The 21,618-nt window shown below is 43.1% G+C and overlaps 1 protein-coding gene across 6 annotated transcripts in view; it reads left to right on the top strand.

The window, feature by feature from the left end:
* Window positions 1-21,618, top strand: part of nek1 (NIMA related kinase 1) — a 157,173-nt gene that overhangs the window by 9,649 nt on the left and 125,906 nt on the right. For all 6 annotated transcript variants that reach the window (XM_033018293.1, XM_033018294.1, XM_033018292.1 and 3 more), the window contains 6 exons: window positions 8,172-8,255; window positions 10,029-10,096; window positions 10,900-10,986; window positions 12,430-12,484; window positions 18,025-18,225; window positions 20,561-20,630. In XM_033018293.1, coding sequence (XP_032874184.1) covers window positions 8,172-8,255; window positions 10,029-10,096; window positions 10,900-10,986; window positions 12,430-12,484; window positions 18,025-18,225; window positions 20,561-20,630 — 565 coding nt within the window. The remainder of the gene's footprint in view (window positions 1-8,171; window positions 8,256-10,028; window positions 10,097-10,899; window positions 10,987-12,429; window positions 12,485-18,024; window positions 18,226-20,560; window positions 20,631-21,618) is intronic.

Genomic DNA, 21,618 nt, shown 5'->3' with positions numbered 1-21,618 from the left:
GCCTAATCATTAGCAATTACACAATTTCTGACCCCTCCATTGATGACAATGCCTCATTTAATGTTCTGTGCTCACTTTTGTGTAGGTACATAATTTTCCTTCTAATGCTTCTTACAGATGAAGCGGGCATTTAATAAAAAATTTACAATCCCAGCATTATGATTTGACACAGAGTGTTGTTATACCGGTAGTAGTTTGTGGCACTCTATCCAAATGATGTAAAGGCTTCATAATCGTCTCCCACTCCTTTGTGCAATTCTTGATAGAAACTTTATTTTTCACTTTTCCAGCGTCTAATTTTCATTGGCTTTTTATTTTTTTAAATGTAGTTCTTTACGTTAAGATTTTGAAGGAATCAAATTTAGCTTTGCAACTTCCTCTGGCTGCTTCCAAGTGAACGGTAGAGATGATGCTTCTTATAATTGAAGACTAGGAGACCCTTTACCACCCTGGTGGGTGCTAGAGAAACAAAGTCTGCAAACTTATTTGTTGTGGTCCTACTAAACTTGCTCCTCAGAAAAGGAACAAGAAGGCTGGAATCTTTGTCAATTTGCTTCAAAGAAGGAGATAATATAACAGTGAAATATTGTTTTCTTCCTGCCCTTTGCTTACAGCGCCAGAGACCTGGTTTTGATCCTGACCATGGATGCTGTCTGTACGGAGTTTGTACTCTATCCCTGTGACCGCGTGGGTTTTCTCCGGGGGCTCCGATTTTCTCCTACACTCCAAAGATGTGTAGGTTGTAGGTTAATTGGCTTCTGCAAATTGTCCCTAGTATGTAGGATAGAACTAGTGTGAACAGGTGATTATTGGTCGACGTGGGCCGAAGGGCCTGTTTTCACGCTGTATCCCTAAATTAAACAGTGAATAATTACAACTGAAAATAGACTGAAAATAAACAAATAATGTTCTAATTTTATTTATTTGGTTGTGATGATCAAATATTGTTAAGAATAAGCTACCTTCCATCATTACAAATGATTAGCAGGTTTCAGCTATTTGGTCCCTACAGTGGCCTTTGCTGTTCATTAAGATTGTGGCTGATCTGACTGTAACCTCAACACCACACTCCCATCTTGGTCACCTTTCATGCCTTACTTATCAAGTCAGATCAGATTCAGATTCAGATTCAGATTCAACTTTAATTGTCATTGTCCGTGTACAGTTCAGAGACTACGAAATGCATTTAGTTAACTAACTAACTCTGCCTTAAACATTTTCAAAAACATTTACGAGGTGGTTGCCAGGACTCATGGCCTGAGCTACAATGAGAGGTTGAGAAGGCTGGGACATTATTCCTTGGAACACAGGAGGGCAAGAGGAGATCTTATAGAGGTGGGCAAGATCGTGTGAGGAATAGATCAAGTAAATGCACAGAGTCCTTTGCCCAGAGTAGGGAAATTGAGAACCAGAGCACACCAACGCACACCAGCTCCTCTACTTCCTTTGAAGGAGTAGGAAGTTTGGCATGCCCCCAGCAATTCCACCAACTTCTACAGATGCGCCGTAGAAAGCATTTTATAGGGATGCATCATAGCATGGTTTGGGAACAGCTCCATCCAAGACTGCAAGAAATTGCAGAGAATTTTGGACGCAGCCCAGCCCATCACACAAACCAACCTCCTTTCCATTGACTCCATTTATACCTCGCGCTGCCTCGGCAAGGCCAGCAGGATAATCAAGGACGAGTCGCATCCTGACTTTCACCTCACTCCCTTTGGGCAAAAGGTATAGAAGTATGAAAATGCACCCCTCCTGATTTAGGGATAGTTTCTTCCCAGCTATTATCAGGCAACTGAACCATCCTACCACAACTATAGAGCAGTCCTGAAGCCCTATCTACCTCATTGGAGAGCCTCGGACTATCTTTGATCGGTCTTAACTGGCTTTACCCTGCACTAAAGGTTATTCACGTTATTCTCTTTATCATGAATCTGTACACTCTGAATGGCTCAAATGTAATCATGTATTGTCTTTCCGCTGACTGGTTAGCACGCAACAAATGTTTTTCACTGTACCTCAGTACACATGACAATAAACTAAACCTAACTGAGGACATAGGTTCAAGGTGAGGGAGGAAAGATTTAAAAGGAACCTGAGAGGTAACTTATTTACACATTGGTGTGTGAAATAAGCTGCTGGAGGAAGTGGTTCATAACATCTAAGATACATTTGGACAGTTACATGGATAGGATAGGTTGAGAGGGTTATGAACCATCCGTGGGCAGGTAGGACTAGTGTAGACGGCATGTTGATGGCCAAAGTCGGCCGCAGGGCCTGTTTCCATGCGACTGTATATGACTCTTTGACTCGTCTGTGGAATTCTCTGCCTCAGAGGGCGGTGGAGGCGGGTTCTCTGGATGCTTTCAAGAGAGAGCTAGATAGGGCTCTTAAAAATAGCGGAGTCAGGGGATATGGGGAGAAGGCAGGAACGGGGTACTGATTGCGGATGATCAGCCATGATCACATTGAATGGCGGTGCTTACCAAAGGGACAAATGGCCTACTCCTGCACCTATCTTCTATATTACTAAAAGTCTGATCTTGACCGCTTTTGGCCGAGGGGTGCTGCGATTTCCGAGAGATCGCCGCCACCTACAGCCGTAATTTTTGGCCACCTCGCTCAGAGCCCCCTTCCGGGACCGTAGGATTTTCCCATCGATGAAAAATGAGAGAGATATTAATGTTTTTACAAAATTCCCCATTCTCTCTGCTTCCCCCCGCTGGCGGCAGGGGGAGGGACTATAAAACCCGGAAGTGTCGTGCCTCACTCAGTCTCTGCCAGACCCAGGAAGCGAGAATGTCACTGCTCTCTGAGCTGCGAATAACACTGAACGCACGTGACTCCACGGTGAGTCCTCTTGATGCGGCTGTAAAGTGGCTGCTGCCCAAATGTTTGCCTCGCCTTTTTAAAAAAAGTTTGTGTTCACAAAATGAATTTTGGTTGTCAGGTGGCTGCTTGCTGCCCAATTGTTTGCCTCGCCTTTTGTTAAAAAAAAGTTTGTGTTCACAAAATGAATTTTGGTTGTCAGGTGGCTGCTTGCTGCCCAATTGTTTGCCTTGGCTTGGCTTTTAAAATTGTTGCAACAGTTGGCGGCCAGCCCAAGAATCCATTCGGCCCACAATGTCTATACTAGCCCTCTGGAAACCAGTACCTTCAGCCCGCAACAACCAACACCAGCACAACAGAAAGTTCCCCCCCCCCCCCCCCCCACTGGCGAGCAATATTGGAATTGGTGGAGAGGTGGAATATTGTGTTGGTTACCAGCCCTCCCATGTGATGCTGGGACCCAACGGGTCCCACTCAGTCTAGTTGTCTATAGTTCCATTGCCCTTTGAGAACAAAACCTAGACACATTAATTTGGGTTCCAAAGAGACCACTCAAATGAAATATTTAAAAAAACTTATTAGCCTTTCTGCTAATTGGGTCGATGTAATCCCCTCAATCGCATTCCCCACCCTTTGCAACTTGTGGGTCTTTTGCAAAGGGCCACATTGAGTTGTGACTTTTGGGTTCAAGCTTTAAGACAATTTTATTTGCAATTTAGCAGAAATTGTTGAGGGTTCAGTGGAACTAACCAGACAGCTCCCTAAAAGAACGAGCACAAATTGTCAGGTCATGGTCTTTGTACTGTTTGTTTCTTTGAAAGCTACTAAGGAATGACTCCAACCAGGCTGAAATTAAACATATGGCTGATAGTCTTGAAAGGTCCCTTGAGTGAATCTGTTTATTTTTGTTTTTTTCTCACGTTTCTCCTCCCACTTCCTGTCAAAAAGTTTTTGTTTTGACGTGTTCCATGAGCAGGTGCAAATACATGAGTCGTGACAATATTAACTGAGTAACCCAATGGCATAGGCATCAGAAATAAGCCAGGTCATGGTCTCATCAAATGCTAGCGTACTATCAGCATAATGATAAGGGTTTGAAATCTAACCAGTCCTAACTTTGTAGCATCAGCATATTGAACATAATTACATTGCTATATTCATCAATGTTAGTAACCTTGATGCCTAATTCCTTGTTGCTGTTCTGGATTTCTTGGCGGCAACAGCGGCTTGCCAGCAACAGCGGCTTGCCAACATTTTCTACTTTCTGTCTCGTCCCAATACATTATTTGTGGATTTTCAATTTAATCTGGGTCATTCTGAACTATCAGGGGAATGTCCAGGTTGACAAGTCCTTTGGTTGTAATTGTGTATACTTCTCTATTCCGGAAAGGTACAAATACAGTCATTAAGTATATTCATGTCTCAGATTGATTTTTGAATTAGAGTTTGTAGAAACCAAGCAAGAACGAGAACATAACCCAGAGCAATGGAATAAAGAACCATATGTAAAATTGAGGGGGGAAAGATTAAATAGGAACCTGAGTGGCACTTTTTTTTACACAAAGGGTGGTGGGTGTATGGAACAAGCTGCCGGATGCAGTAGTTGAGGCTGGTACTATTACGACATTTAAGAAACATTTTGACAGGTACATGGTTAGATTGTTTTGGAGGGATATGGGCCAAGCACAGGCTGGTGGGATTAGTATGGATGGGGCACGTTGTTTGACGTGGGCAAGTTTAGCTGAAGGGCCCGTTTCCATGCTGTATGACTCTATGACTCTGGTGCTGATGTTGAAAAACATTATGGAGCCTATTCTTGCTCCAGTTTTACATGTTCTAAAACTCAAATATGGTTGCTATGGGACTCTGGAGCAATGTTCTATTAAAAACATAATCATAATCTTTAGTCAGGGGGTGGTCAATCTGTGGAGTGATTTGGCACAGAAGGCTGTGGAGTCATAGTCAGTGCATATATTTAAGTCAGAGATAGATAAATTCTTGATTAGTACGGGTGTCAGAGGTTATGGGGAGAAGGCAGGAAAATGTAGTTCGCATGGAGAGATACATCAGCCATGATCGAAAGGCGGAGCAAACTTGATGGGCCGAATGGCCTAATTCTGCTCCCATCTCTTACGACCACTGGGTGATGCCAGCAATGGCTACCTCGCCAGCAGTCTGTCACATCCCTTCTCTGTTTTTATTATTTTAAGTATGTTTTAAATGTGTGTTTCAATGTTTCTTGGTTAGTTTATGTGGGGGGGGGGGGGGGGAAATGGGGGGAAACTTTTTTCAGTCACTTACCTCGACGGAGATGCGACTTTCTTAGTGTCTCATCTCCACCCCCCCTAACAACTGGAGTGGTGCGGCCTTTCCTGGAGACCGGCCTGGAGCTTTAAGCTGCAGGCGCGGCGCGGACTTTAACATCGCAGAGCTGCAATCCTTTGCCGAGGATCGGCAGAAGAAGTGCTCCGACTGCGGGGCCTTTGGACTTTAACACCGTGAAGCCGCGGTCTCCGGTAAGAAGCGGCCGACTTGGGAGCTCCATGCTCCGATCCGATCTGTCCCGACATTGGAGTTTTGATCATCCCGACGAGAGGGCCTGAGCATCGGACCGTCTATAGCGGGGAACTGCGGAAGGTTCAAAGGCCCCGACCACGGGTGAACAAAGAAGGAAGATGAATGAACTTTATTGCCTTCCATCACAGTGAGGAATGTTGATTCCACTGTGGTGAATGGTTATGTTAAATTTTATTTTAATGTGTGTATTGTGTTCTTTTCACTCAGTATGGCTGTATGGTAACTCAAATTTCACAAATTTAAGTGACAATAAATGCGAACCTGAAATTGAACTGGAACAAAGCAATTATGTCTCTGCTAAAAACATTTTGTTGCTGGATGTCGATGGGGAGAAGGGCTGGCGTAGGGCAAGCTGGATGGTGAGGTAAATTGGTTGCAAATGTGTGAAGCGTCCCAAGAACCTTTGACAAAGTAGAAGCAGATATATCGTCGAGATCTTTAAGACTAAGCTGGCTGCGTTTGAACAGATTGTATATTGTTGTGGAATTCTCGTGTTAATTGTACCTTGCTGTATTTTTGTACTCAAACTCGGATCAATGAATCTCTCTAAAGGTGTTTGTGTTAACAAAGAGTGTGAATGATGATTGAACAGTTGAACATATTGAACATATTGAACAGTTTCTTTTCTTCGGTATTCACCAAGGAGAAGGATATTGAATTATGTGAGGTAAGGGAAACAAGTAGAGTAGCTATGGAAACTAAGAGGATCAAAGAAGAGGAAGTACTGACACTTTTGAGAAATATAAAAGTGGATAAGTCTCCAGGTCCGGACAGGATATTCCCTAGGACATTGAGGGAAGTTAGTGTAGAGATAGCAGGGGCTATGCCAGAAATATTTCAAATGTCATTAGAAACGGGAATAGTGCCGGAGGATTGGCGTACTGCGCATGTTGTTCCATTGTTTAAAAAGGGGTCTAAGAGTAAACCTAGCAATTATAGACCTGTTAGTTTGATGTCAGTGGTGGGCAAATTAATGGAAAGAATACTTAGAGATAATATATATAAGCATCTGGATAAACAGGGTCTGATTAGGAACAGTCAACATGGATTTGTGCCTGGAAGGTCATGTTTAACTAATCTTCTTGAATTTTTTGAAGATGTTACTCGGGAAATTGATGAGGGTAAAGCAGTGGATGTTGTGTATATGGACTTCAGTAAGGCCTTTGACAAGGTTCCTCATGGAAGGTTGGTTAAGAAGGTTCAATGGTTGGGTATTAATGGTGGAGTAGCAAGATGGATTCAACAGTGGCTGAATGGGAGATGCCAGAGAGTAATGGTGGATGGTTGTTTGTCAGGTTGGAGGCCAGTGACGAGTGGGGTGCCACAGGGATCTGTGTTGGGTCCACTGTTGTTTGTCATGTACATCAATGATCTGGACGATGGTGTGGTAAATTGGATTAGTAAGTATGCAGATGATACTAAGATAGGTGGGGTTGCGGGTAATGAAGTAGAGTTTCAAAGTCTACAGAGAGATTTATGCCAGTTGGAAGAGTGGGCTGAGAGATGGCAGATGGAGTTTAATGCTGATAAGTGTGAGGTGCTACATCTTGGCAGGACAAATCAAAATAGGACGTACATGGTAAATGGTAGGGAATTGAAGAATGTAGGTGAACAGAGGGATCTGGGAATAACTGTGCACAGTTCCCTGAAAGTGGAATCTCATGTAGATAGGGTGGTAAAGAAAGCTTTTGGTGTGCTGGCCTTTATAAATCAGAGCATTGAGTATAGAAGTTGGGATGTAATGTTAAAATTGTACAAGGCATTGGTGAGGCCAATTCTGGAGTATGGTGTACAATTTTGGTCGCCTAATTATAGGAAGGATGTCAACAAAATAGAGAGAGTACAGAGGAGATTTACAAGAATGTTGCCTGGGTTTCAGCAACTAAGTTACAGAGAAAGGTTGAACAAGTTAGGGCTTTATTCTTTGGAGCGCAGAAGGTTAAGGGGGGACTTGATAGAGGTTTTTAAAATGATGAGAGGGATAGACAGAGTTGACGTGGAAAAGCTTTTCCCACTGAGAGTAGGGAAGATTCAAACAAGGGGACATGACTTGCGAATTAAGGGACTGAAGTTTAGGGGTAACATGAGGGGGAACTTCTTTACTCAGAGAGTGGTAGCTGTGTGGAATGAGCTTCCAGTGAAGGTGGTGGAGGCAGGTTCGTTTTTATCATTTAAAAATAAATTGGATAGTTATATGGATGGGAAAGGAATGGAGGGATATGGTCTGAGCGCAGGTATATGGGACTAGGGGAGATTATGTGTTCGGCACGGACTAGAGGGGTCGAGATGGCCTGTTTCCGTGCTGTAATTGTTATATGGTTATATGGTTATGATGTTACTCCTGTTAAGCAGCATTGCATAAATAAGTTCAGAAATCATAGGTGCCGAATCAGGCCATTCGGCCCGTCAAGTCTACTCTGCCATTCAAGCATGGCTGATCTATTTTTCCATCTCAACCCCATTCTTCTGCCTTCTTTGAATCCCTTGACACCCTACAAATCAAGTATCTGTCAGTCACAGCCTTAAAAATACCCATTGACTTGGCCTCCACAGCTGTCTGTGGCAATGAGTTCCACAGATTCACCTCCCTCTGACTCAAGAAATCCCTCCTCATCTCCTTTTTGAAGGTATGTCCTTTATTTTGAGTTGTCACTTATAAGTGAGGTCTGCTATTGTTATCTTTGTAGGTGCAATATCTGACCTTTATTGTCTAAACTGGTTTCTGCTTCTATAAGAATATCAATATATTTCTGTGTGTTTGGTAGATCCTAGATTGGTTTGTGCAAATCTGCTTGGCACTGAAACATGTGCACGATAGAAAGATTCTCCACAGGGATATCAAGTCACAGGTGAGCTCGTTAATCAATTAAGCTATGGAAATATTTTCAGAAACATGTTTGATAACTCGTGAAATAGATAATGAATTTTGTTATTTTCGGAAGGAAAAAAAATCCAGTTTATTGATTGAGTTTATGAAGGCCCAGCAATGTCATTAAACTGGAGACATTTAACTGTTTAGAATGTTTTTACACCACAATTAATAGGAAAAAGGTATTTTCAATTTTTGCAGTGAACATTGGATTTGTTTGTAGCTACTGTGTCCATAATCCATATTTATGAAATTTATAATCCATATTTATAATCCATAATAATCCATATTTATGAACTGCCTCAAAAAATTTCAGGAATGTCATCAGGTAAAGTATGAAACTGGAATGCAAGGGCATGCTAGGTGATACGTGAAATGTTATGGAGCCTCGCAAAGGCGAGGCTCAGTGAAGGAATTCCAGAATTACAGGACTTGAAAGGTTAATGTTTGGATGTCAGTGGTAACACTACTGGAATTTTTTCCTTCATGTGAAATGTTGATTCAGTGTACACTTACAGACTAATATGCATATATTTCCCCATTCTCAAGCCTTGGGAGGCATGTATACCATTAATTGGAAAGATTTAAATTCTAGTTAATGCACTAGGTGGCACAGCAGGTTCTATCCTGACCTGGGTGCTGTCTGTGTGGAGGTTGCACGTTCTCCCTATGATCGCGTGCGTTTCCTCCGGGTGCTCTGGTTTCCTTCCACGTCCCACAGACGTGTGGATTTGTCAGAGAATTGGCTTCTGTAAAATTTGTCCCTAATGTGCAGGATGTGAAAGTGAGATAATATAGAACTAATATACGGGTGACGGATGGTTGACTCAGTGGGCCAAAAGACCTGTTTCCACTCTGTATCTCTCTAAAAATCTCAAATCTACTGTATGAAATATTTACAACTAAAATTATATTTCTTCAAATGTCAGTGAAGATTATTTTCTATAAGCACATGAAAATTTATTTTCCTCCTATTTCTTTTTTGGTAAACCCATGATAGGTTTTGGACAAATGTGTACAGTCCAAATAGTTGTTCTCCCAAAATTGATTTAGTATTATTTTTAAATTTTGCTGCTTGGATGATAACAAGTCAGGACAAATAAACTACCTGTTGCAAAACTAAACAGTATTTTGTTCCATTGTGATTAATAGAATAAAAATCAGGTTGGTGATTCAGTCCATCAGCCTGCTGAGTTTAGTTTGGTTTAGAGATACAGGATAGAAACAGGTGCTTCGGCCCACTGAAGCGACATCGGCCATCTCTCATCCATTCACACACCTGTTCTTCACACTCCCAACACACTAGGGACAATTTACAGATGCCAATTAGCCTACATTCTGCACTGTTTTGGGATGTGGGAGAAAACCGGAGCAATCCCAAAGGAAACCCACATGATCAAAGGGAGAACGTGCATACTCCACACAGACAGTACCCGTGGTTAGGATCGAACCCAGGTCTCTGGCGCTGTGAGGCAGCAGCTCTACCAGCTGCGCCACTGTTTTTTCTATGTCTCTAAAATCTAATTATATAGATGGAAGATTGATGGCGTTGGGCATATTGTTGTATTAAGAGGACCAGATGAATGTCAACCTTGAATCTTGGACACACAAGATGAGATTCTCTTACCTGTAAAACTACATCATTAAAGTATAACTAATTTCATGCATATTTCTACTCCAAAATATTTGCTTAATGTAAACTGAAACATGTTCTGGTTAATAAGTCTTAACACATTTTCCTTTTCAAACCCAGAATATCTTTCTGACCAAAGATGGGACGGTTCAGCTGGGAGATTTTGGAATAGCTAGAGTACTCAACAGGTAGAATTCTTACTTATTGAAAGGAAAATTAATTTACATGTATTCCCTCTTTTCTTGTACCTTTGTGCAACAGCATTGATTTGCCTTCATCTTTATCCAAAATAAGGGAGAATTGATTGAAAATAAATATTACTTTAGCTTTTTTAATGAAATGAACAATGAAGCACTACATGGTAGTGCTACGTTCCAAACTTTAATTGAAGGCAGATACTCAATAGGATTAAGCATTATAGACGAGCACTTAAAATGCTCCGGGTTTAGAAGGCTTTGGGCTGAGTACAAATACAGATGACAGTTACAGATACAGATTAGTAGCCATAGAAACATAGAAAGTAGGTGCAGGAGTAGGCCATTCAGCCCTTCGAGCCAGCACTGCCATTCAATATGATCATGGCTGATCATCCAGAATCAGTACCCCGTTTCTGCCTTCTCCCCATATCCCTTGACTCTGTAAACCATAAGAGCTATATCTAACTCTCTCGAATACATCCAGTGAATTGACCTCCACTGCCTTCTGTGGCAGAGAATTCCACTGATTCACAACTCTGGCTGAAAAGGTTTTTCCTCATCTCAGTCCTAAATGGCTGACGCCTTATTCTTAAACTGTGACCCCTGGTTCTGGACTCCCCCAAATCTAACTAAACTAAGAATGATTTGTGATGTGTGCATTCTATCAAATTGTTTTACCTGGAAATATTAATGTTTATTTTTAAATGGATTATTGCCACTTATAAATTTGCAAATGAAAGTTTCTAAAGGATATTACATTGATGACGATGTTAATTTTGTTTGCTTCCTCACAGCACCGTGGAGTTGGCACGGACTTGTATTGGCACACCGTACTACTTGTCCCCAGAAATATGTGAAAATAAACCGTACAACAACAAAAGGTACATTTGAACATTTAATCGGTGTTGTGTATGATAATACATTAACATGAATCGCTAGACTAAGTGGGACCTGTTGGGTGCCTGTCACACAGGGGGCTTGGTCCCCCAACGCAATATTCCACCACTCACCCATAGCCCCCAACTGTGCAGGCACGGCTCATTTACCCTCATCCCTAGCACTCTCTCCCCCTCCTCTTCACCTTCCCTCTTCTTTCCCCTCTCCTCCCCCCTCCCCAATCCCTCCCTCACCTATCTCTCCCTCTCCTTTCCCCTACCCTCAGTCACTCACTCTATAACTCCTCTCCCCTCCTTATCCCCCCATCCCACTATCCCCCACTACTCACCTCCCTCTATCTCCCCCCCACTATCCCTCCTCACCTCCCACTGCCCTCCTCACCCACTATTCCCCACTCCCAACCTCCCCCACTCCCCCCTCCTCTACTCCCCCTCTTCTCCCTCTATTCCCCCTCCTCCCCCACTCTCCCTCCTCACCTCCTCCCTCTTTTCTCTCTCCTCCCCTCCCCAATCCCTCCCTTACCTCCTTTTCCCTACCCTCAGTCACTCCCTCCCTCCCTCCATAACTCCTCTTCCTTCTCTACTCCCCTCCTCTCCCTCTATCCCCTCTCCTCCCCCACTATCCCTCCCCAGGATCTCGAGGTCGAGCTCCTCTCCCTTCTTGCGTGCCCTGGAGGAACATCAGCCGTCGGCGCCCTTAGAGCCAGGCCTCAGATCCTCGTCTCAGCTAGAAAGCACCAGCAGCTACGGCCGTGCGGGGGGGGGGGGGGGGGGTGGGAGAGCTTGTAGTAAAGACGGGGGAAAAGCCATGGGAGAGAGGGGGGTAGGAGCCAGCGAGGGGGACCTGAGGGGAGGGGGCTGGAGCTGAGGGGTGTTGCGATGGTGGTGCGTTTGGGACTCACAGCAGGCGCTGGACGCTTTTCTCCGCCGGGATCAGACTCTCCGCTTTCCGATTGGCGACATCTCCGACTCCGGGCGGGGCCGCTTCCAATCCCTCCGAAAATTGTGTCCGGTTGGAGACCTCCGCCGGCCACCCGCAGCATCCCATAGCTCCAGTAAAGACGCGATTGTGCAGGAAGGGGTGGACCGTCCCGGGGAGTGACAGGAGAAGAGACCAATCCGCGCGGTGCTGACTGGCCGGAGAGGAGGTCGATCTACGCACGCTCAGTTTTTACGATTTTTGAACCTCACTAACTTTTACAATATACTACCAATCAGAATGAAACTTGTTGCATTCGCAGCATTGGAGAACGGTGAGTGAGCTGATGAAAAATCGTAGCGCTATCGCGTACCGTTTTTGCGCAATTAGAAAAATTGAGCAAACTGGAAGATCACAAGATCAGAGTTTTATTTATGTATAGATTCTTTGTATTTGTTTCACTGGTAATGAATAATTATTGACTGACACCTTGTAATTCATGTGTCTAGTGATATTTGGGCTTTGGGCTGCGTCCTATATGAGATGTGCACCCTCAAACATGCTGTAAGTACTATTATATTTAATCTTTCACTCCATGACATTAAGATTTAAATGTGGCCCTTACTAAGGAGTGATTACGGTACACTGCAAAATTGTTTGGCTGTTTTTCAATTGTGTTCTCAGTAATTGTAAGTTACAATGTCAAGCTGCTTGTAATGAAATTGCCAGGGAGGTTTTGGCATTGACTGGAGTGATAAATAGGCAGGTTGAAAAAATTGATTCTAATGCTAAAGCACAGGCAAGTTATAGAATCAGACTCATACAGCACAGAAACCAGTCTTTCAACCCGACTCATTCATGCCGACCATGATGCCCATCAAAAGTAGCTCCATTTGCCCATGTTTGATCCATATCTCTAAACCTTTTCTATCCGTGTACCTGTCCAGCTTTTAAATGTCGTTATTCTACCTGCCTCAGCCACTTCCTTTGTAGCTCAGTGCATATACATATCCATCTGTGTGAAAATGTTGCCCCTCGGGTTGCTATTAAATCTTTACCTTCTCACCTTAAATCTTTATCCTTAACTCCAACAAATCCCTGAGTAATGTTCGTTCTATCTATCTGTGCCTCATGATTTTTTACTTATCTATATGATCTCCTAAGCACCAAGGAATAAAGTCCTAATATAGACAATAGGTGCAGAAGTAGGCCATTCAGCCCTTCGTTAGCACCGCCATTCACGGTTATGAGGGCTGATCATCCACAATCAGTACCCCGTTCCTGCCTTCTCCCCATATCCCTTGACTCCGCTATCTTTAAGAGCTCTATCTAACTCTCATGAAAGCATCCAGAGAATCGGCCTCCACTGCCTTCTGAGGTAGAGAATTCCACAGATTCACAACTCTCTGGGTGAAAAAGTTTTTCCTCATCTCCGTTCTAAATGACCTACCTCTTATTCTTAAACTGTGGCCCCTGGTTCTGGACTCCCCCAACATCGGGAACATGTTTTGTGCCTCTAGAGTGTCCAATCCCTTAATGATGTTATGTTTCAATAAGATCTCCTCTCATCCTTCTAAATTCCAGTGTATACAAGCCCAGTGGCTCCATTCTTTCAACATATGACAGGCTTGCCATCCCGGGAATTAACCTCGTGAACCTACGCTGCACTCAATAACAAGAATGTCCTTCCAAAAATTTGGAGACCAAAACTGCACACAATACTCCAAGTGTGGTCTCAGCAGGACCCTGTACAACTGTAGAAGGACCTCTTTGCTCCTATACTCAACTTCACTAGTTATGAAGGCCAACATGCCATTAGCTTTCTTCATTGGCTGCTGAACCTGCATGCTTACTTCCATTGACTGATGAGCAAGGACCCCCAGATCCCGTTGTACTTCCCCTTTTCCCAACTAGACACCATTTAGATAGTAATCTGCCTTCCTGTTTTTGCTACCAAAGCGGATAACCTCACATTTATCCACATTAAACTGCATCTGCCATGCATCTTCCCACTCACCCAACCTGTCCAAGTCACCCTGCATCTTCATAACATCCTCCTCACAGTTCACACTGCTACCCAGCTTTGTGTCATCTGCAAATTTGCAAATGTTACTTTAAATCCCTTCATCTAAATCATCAATGTATATTGTAAATAGCTGCGGTCCCAGCACCGGTACCCCACTAGTTACTGCCTGCCATTCAAAAAGGGACTGTTAATCCCTACTCTTTGTTTCCTGTCTGCCAACCAATTTTCTATCCATGTCGGTACCCTACTCCCAATACCATGTGCTCTAATTTTGCCCACTAATCTCTGATGTGGGATCTTATAAAACACTTTCTGAAAGTCCAGGTACACTTCATCCACTGGCTCTCCCTTGTCCATTTTCCTAGTTACATCCTCAAAAAATTCCAGAAGATTAGTCAAGCATGATTTCCCTTTCGTAAATCCATGCTAACTCGGTCCGATCCTGTTACTGCTATCCAAATGTGCCACTATTTCATCTTTTATAATTGACTCCAGCATCTTCCCCACCACCGATGACAGGCTAACTGGTTTATAATTCCCTGTTTTCTCTTTCCCTCCTTTCTTAAAAAATGGGATAACATTAATTACCCTCCAATCCACAGGAACTGATCCTGAATATGTAGAACATTGGAAAATGATCACCAATGCGTCCACAATTTCTAGAGCCACCTCCTTAAGTACCCTGGGATGCAGACCATTAAGCCCTGGCGATTTATCAGCCTTCAGGCCCATCAGTCTACTCAACACCATTTCCAGCCTAATGTGAATTTCCTTCAGTTCCTCCGTCACCCTCGGTTCTCTGGCCACTAGTACATCTGGGAGATTGTTTGTGTCTTCCTTAGTGAAGGCAGATCCAAAGTACCTGTTCAACTCCTTTGCCATTTCCATGTTCCCATAATGAATTCACCAGTTTCTGTCATGCAGAATCTAGTTAATGGAGTAGAATAAGGACTGGTACTACAGCTGATAAAAAAAGATGAAAGGGGGAAACAAAAGGTTTAAGAGAATCACCTGGGGAGGAGAAACCAGATTCCAAAGAGATAATAAGGGAACTGAACCCGATTAAGGTGGATAATAATCAGCAAAACAATAGTTGCACAATGAGAAATGATGACGAGAAGACAAACGATTTAGGTCCTGGGATGTGCAGAGAGGCAAATATAATGTTTCAGGAAATTTGTTTTTAGACATTAAAGAGACAGCGTGGAAACAGCCCCTTTGGCCCACCGGATCTACGCCGACCAGCGACCACTGTACACCAGTACTATCCTAGGGACAATTTACAATTTTACCGAAGCCAATTAACATACAAACTTCAATATCTTTGGAGTGTGGGAGGAAACCGGTGAACCTGGTGGACAGCAGGAGAGAGTCCAAACTACGTACGGACAGCACCCATAGTCAGGATCGAACTTGGCTCTCTGGTGCTGTCAAGCAGCAAATCTACCACCACCCAAACTATTTGAGGAACAGTAAGGGTGAAATGGAAAGAGGAAATAATTTTCAGAACATTTAGTCATTTGGATGAAGTAGAATGGAGGGAGAAAAAAAAAATCGAATTGAGTGGGATTGTCCAAGATTTGTTTTAAATGAGCATGCTGCAATGCTATACAGAAATTGTTGGGTGTTCCAAAGCTGTCCGTGAAAGAATGTGCTGCACTTCATCCAACGTTAATGCCTTTTGCTTTTCTGTAATTAACTTTGGATTTCCAAATGTAAAATAATTAGCCAATTAGCACATCTTGAGGTAGTTAAATATATTGCCATAGGAGAAACTGTTGAGATACTGAGCAGGTTGACCATTTCATTTTGCTTTTTTAGTGGCTTAAATCCCGTGATAAGATAGGGGAGGTGCAATGGAGGTGTTACCTTGCAGCTCTAGTGATCTGGGTTCCATACAGACCTCAGGCGCTATCTGCACGTAGTTTCAACATCTGTCTTTTGACTGCTTAGATTTAATCTGCATCTGCACTTTCAAACTACCTTTATTAATCCATGAATCAAATGACTTCATCAATATCTAATCACCATGGCAATTCTACCCCACTTGATCAGAGATATTTGTTTTGTCCTAATTACCCATTCACCAAACAAAAATAAAACTGCGGGGGGGAATTCAGTCGGTCAGGGAAATAGACTCAATATTTTGGAGTACCCACCATCTCTGCAGCTTTAAAACTAACTGGTCTCTTTCCCTTTACACAAAAGGACACGATGTGCTGGAGTAACTCAGCGGATCAGGCAGCATCTCTGGAGAACATGGATAGGTGATGTTTCGGGTTGGGACCCTTCTTCAGACTGCCTGAAGAAGGGTCTCAACCAGAAATGTCACATATTCATGTTCTCCAGTGATCTGCAAAGTCTCCCCTTGTATTGATATTTTGCAATCTCTAGAATAATTTGTGTAGGTATGCTTTGTAATTTTTGTGTAGGTGGTGTCAGAAGACTTGGCTCACCTATATTATTTTATTTATTTTATAATATTTTAGCAAGTGTAATGTTAAGATGCAGTTGAAGACAGGCCTTCTGTTTACTAGGTAACTATGCATGTTAACTTCCTTTTGGCCAATTTATATTACCTTTGAGTGCCATGAACTTTTATAAGAATGTAAATGAATTACAGGTGCACAACCTTTTATCCGAAAGCCTTGGGACCAGACACTTTTCGTAATTCGGAATTTTTCGGCTTTCGGAATGGAAGATTTTTAGCGTAGATTTTAATGGCTGGCTCAGTGGTAGAGTGCTCGGCTGATATCCGCAAGGTCGCGGGTTTGCGCCTCGATCCCGGCAGTTCCTCGATTGCGAGTTTGAGTCTTCAATGTAGTTTTTTCTTGCAGAATAGGAGAGAATAGGGAGGGTTAGGCTGGGATCATTCTCTGCGAGATGATCTTAGTGTGGGAGACAAGTGTAGGAGAGGTGTACTGACTGTGTGGGCAGAACTTTGGAAGTGATTGTCCACCATTCTCAAAAGCCGCTGTGTCTCCCTGTCCCTCCAACTCCAGAGGAATCCGCTCCCCGATGGGCTGCTACGGCGACAAGTGGCAGTTCGCCCACAGCCCGAGCTGCGCTCCCTCATCCGCAACCCGGGTTCCTCTGGAGTTGGAGCGGGGCTGGGCTAGAGTTGCTGCTGGCTGTGAGTCTCTGGGATCTCCGTGCTTGCAGTCGGTGTCCCGTTGGTCCTGACGTCTCCGGCCACCCCCCTGGACAGGAGCTGAGACTGGGAACTGTACCGCCCTTGCCCCCTCCCTCTGCAACTGCAAACAACCCAACTCTCCTGCAAGGGCGGTACAGTTCCCAGTCTCAGCTCCTGTACAGGGGGGTGGCCGGAGACGTCACAGCCCGAGCTGCGCCCCCTCATCCGCAACCCCAAGAACAAGACGTACCTTGCACACCATCAGCTTCTGTCCCTATGGGGAGCGTGTTCCTCTGGAGTTGGAACGGGGCTGGGCTGCTGCTGGCTGTGGGTCTCTGGGATCTCTGTGCTTGCAGTGGGCCTGGGGGTCGGTGTCCCGTTGGTCCTGACGTCTCCGGTGACTAGCACTGACCTGCTGGCATCGCCGAGGTGAAGACAGTGCAAAGCCCCCGCGCCGGTGCAATGGGCGGGGAGCTGGAGAGGGGAGGGAAGGGGTCACACACATGGCCGGGAAGCAGAGGGGTGTAGGTGGGGTGAAACTGAAAGGAGCGACAATCTGCTGCTGCCTGCCCGCTGAGTTAAAAAGTTCCCATGCAAGACTCACGATACACTGTGTATCGTGAGTCTACCGTGGGAACTTTTTAACTCAGCGGGCAGGCAGCAGCAGATTGTCAATTATTAACCCTCCCGCGCAATATACCCTCACCTTCTCTTTTATGAATGGGGATTTAGTTCCCCTTTCTTCGAGGACCGACCGGAGGTTCCGCTGTCACCTCTGCGGACCGCCTCGGTGAACGTCTTCAAGGACCTTTCTTCAAGGACCGAAAAAATGTCCGCTATTCGGAGCTTTTCGTTATTTGGAATTTCGTCTAAAAGGTTGTGCACCTGTAATAGAATATGTTCAATGTAAAATTATTCACATTCGCTACTTTTCTTTTGATGCAGTTTGAAGCCGGCAACATGAAAAATCTAGTACTAAAGATCATCCGTGGATCTTATCCACCAGTTTCTGTTCATTATTCTTATGACCTACGTAACTTAATGTCGCAGTTGTTTAAGAGAAATCCAAGGGACAGGCCGTCAGTGAGCTCCCTACTGCAGAAACCATTTCTTGTTAAAAGAGTCGACAAGTTGCTTTTGTCTGATGTGAGTACCACGATGCTTTGCCATTAATCTTTTACTTGTTCAAAATAAATCTGGGCCTGGTTGTAAAGAGGGTTGTTTTATATCAGGAATATGCTATTTCACATTGCACACAGCATTTTGAAGTTTAAGAGCTTGAACTGATTCCAGTCTTTGGGGAGAATAGCTAAACCACTGTTTTTACATGTTTATCACTCTCTCTGAGTTCAGGTAATCATCTCTGGAAGAAAAATGTCAAAAACATTCATTGCTTTGTTCTTATTTTTCTCTCCTGACGGACATTAGGTCTGTAATTATGTGAGGTAGTGTTTATATTTCATTAGATCATGCTTGGAATGATTATCGCAGAACTATGAGAAGAACTTTGGGGCGGCATAGTGGTAGAGTTGCTGCCTTATGGTAATGTTTCGGTAAAGATTTTAGTGTGTAGGATAATGCTTGTGTATGGGGATCACTGGTCAGCATGGACTCTGTGGACCGAAGGGCTTATTTCCATGCTGTATCGCTAAACTAAACTAAATTAGGAATCTGAACTATGTTTAAGTTATGGAAATTGCCTTAGCTTCCAGATTGGAGGTTTTGAAGCTCTTATTTTGTGATTAAATTCCAATTAGTAAGATAATCTATGAAATACCAAGTATGATTGTACCTTTTGGGTGTATCATCGGCCTCTGCCGTACAGAAACCAATCTAACTTTGTGCAACGACTTCTCATAGCTAATACCTTCTAATGCAAGCAGTGTCAGTGTAAAGCTCTCTGCACCCTCTCCAAAGCCTCCACATCCTTCCTGTAATAGGGTGACCAGAACTGCACACAGTACACCAACACCAGATCAGGTAGCATCTCTGGACGACAGGAATAGGTGACATTTTGGGTCAGGAACCTACTTTAGACTTGTTTGATTTTCCCTGAATCTCTGTCGAAACAATACCAGTAGCAATCCTCCAACCCACTGGTATTGATCCTGTGAAGAATTGATAACTGAAGTCTGAACCTCTGAGATTTGAGATATACATTGAGATTAATCTGAAGCTGCAAATGTAACTACTTTCGTAGTTGATAACAGCACTTTTTGCTTTGTGCATCCCATTCAATATATTGCACTCATTTTCCTTTAAGTGCAACATTAATGACATGCTCATCTTTTGCGATGACTGTTGTAAAATATTCATTAAGAATCATACTTGCAATCCCCACCTCCCACCATTTTACATCTTGCACTGCTTTTTGATGTACTTTCAAAGCATATTTCATTTTATATGATCATAGTCCAATATTATTTCAAGACTTCTCTTTGTTTCCTGATTTCCCTTTGAATTTCCCTCCTACATTTTCTGTTCTCTTCCAGGCTATCGGCAGTGTCTGATATTTTTACTTTTTTTGTATCATTGTGAATCCTATGTCTGTATTTCTTTTTGCCTCCAGATTTGATAATTCAAAATTCCTCCTTCAAGCACATATTTTACCCTCTGGATGTTTGAGATCATTCAGAACTCCATTAGTCTAAATTAGCCTTGTCCCATTCTGCAGATGCTGGTTTACACCGATGATACCCAGCGGTATGAATATTGATTTCTCTAATTTCAAGTAACAATCCCATCTGTCCCTCTCGCACCCTAGTCGTCCTGCTAGTTGCACTGTTCGCATCCATATATCACTTTGTTATCACTTCTCCCACAACCAACAATGGACCATTGTGGGCTCCACCTTCCTTGGTCATTGGTGCCGGCTCTGATTTGTTCTGAACCTTTTCATACCTTTAGTTCCCCTCTCCCCTGACTCTCAGTCTGAAGAAGGGTCTCGACCCAAAACGTCACCTATTCCTTTTCTCCAGAGATGCTGCCCGACCCGCTGAGTTACTCCAGCATTTTGTCTATATCACCTATCACCTTTGTTTGGTATCCAGCATTGAACCTTGCTGAAACAAAATTTGGATTTCTAAATTCTTATCCCCTCTTCATTTTCTTGCCACCAATCTCTTTAATCCACTATTGGCCCCTTAGATTCTTTCATTTTGGCCTTTTCTTCAGTCTTAAATTTCATTATTCGCCATTCCCTGTGGCTTTATTCCCTGGACTCAAACTCTGGAATTTTCTCACTAAATCTCTCAAAACACATTTTGCTCCTTTCATTAAAACCTGCTGCTCTAATCAAATCTTTGGTCACCTATTGTAATATTTGCTGACTCGTAATCATGATATGATATGATAACGTTCTGATATAGCAATTTTTAAGGATATTAATGCTGTTAAAAGTGCTATATAAATGCAATAGTTATAACTTCAACTTTAGAGTCTTAGAATTTCTTAAATCTAATAAGTACATGCCTCTTTGTAGCTTATTGTGGAAGAGTTTGGTCATGCGTTTGGACATCATGCTTCAAAACCAGTTATTCCCAATGCAGCAGGTAAGAAATAAAGATCTGACCTCTTGTTAAATACCTTTAAAAGATTTTGGATTTTGTTTTAATGAGGTTTATTTATACATTGGGTGTCAGAATGCAGTTCATGTATTTAAATCCACCTTATCAGAAATACTTGAATACATTAATGTCATCGGGGATATTTACTCCCATCTAGAGCAAAAAAAAAGTGCAGGAGGAACTCAGTGGGTCGGGCAGCATCAGACATCATTTCAGCCAGGCCACTTCTTATTTTTTTTTCCTAGAATGGAAGGATACAGCTTTAAGGGTGAGAGAGGTAAAGTTTAAAGGAGGTTTCCAAGCCGTTTTTTTTACACAGAGAATGGTAGGTTCGTGGCATGCACTGCCAGAGGAGGTAGTGGAAGCAGATGGAGTTGCAATGTTTAAGAGGCATTTAGTCAAGCACATGGAACAGGCAAGGAATGGGGAGAGAGAGACCATGGTGGGAAGAAGAGATTAGTTTGGATTGACATCATGGTTACACAGACATCATGTGCAGAAGGGCCTGTTCCTGTGCTGAGGAGAAATGCTTTGAAAAGGAAATAAAGGAGCATTGGTTAAGAAAACGAGCTGTAAGAATGAATGATTATACTATGATAAATAATGCATGAGGGCAAGTGAATCTAACTGAGGGACAAAAAAAATAAATCATTACCTTTTTGGGAATGTGCTGTAGATCCTTAAATGGTCAAAGGGGCATGGAGCAAAAATGTGGCACATTTCTGAGGAGGGCAAAAGTGATTAGGCTGCAATGGGAAATTTTGAGCTTTCTTAACATTAACTTGGATTATGTCAGAGCAAAATGTGTGCAATTGTCAACGCTTTCCAGCAAACGTTATATAACTAGCCCTATAACAAAGTGAACGGCAAAATATGTAGTTTTAGGAAATTAATCTGGGATCGTTGGGAGGTTGGTAGTGGGAGGGCATTTTTGAGATAGCAGCCAATATTTGGTTTGTATTAAGCTTTGTTA

Source organism: Amblyraja radiata, chromosome 3 (assembly GCF_010909765.2).
Source record: "Amblyraja radiata isolate CabotCenter1 chromosome 3, sAmbRad1.1.pri, whole genome shotgun sequence".
Taxonomy (NCBI): domain Eukaryota; kingdom Metazoa; phylum Chordata; class Chondrichthyes; order Rajiformes; family Rajidae; genus Amblyraja; species Amblyraja radiata.
Note: the sequence above shows the minus strand (reverse complement) of the source record. Positions and strands in the feature narration are given on the sequence as shown.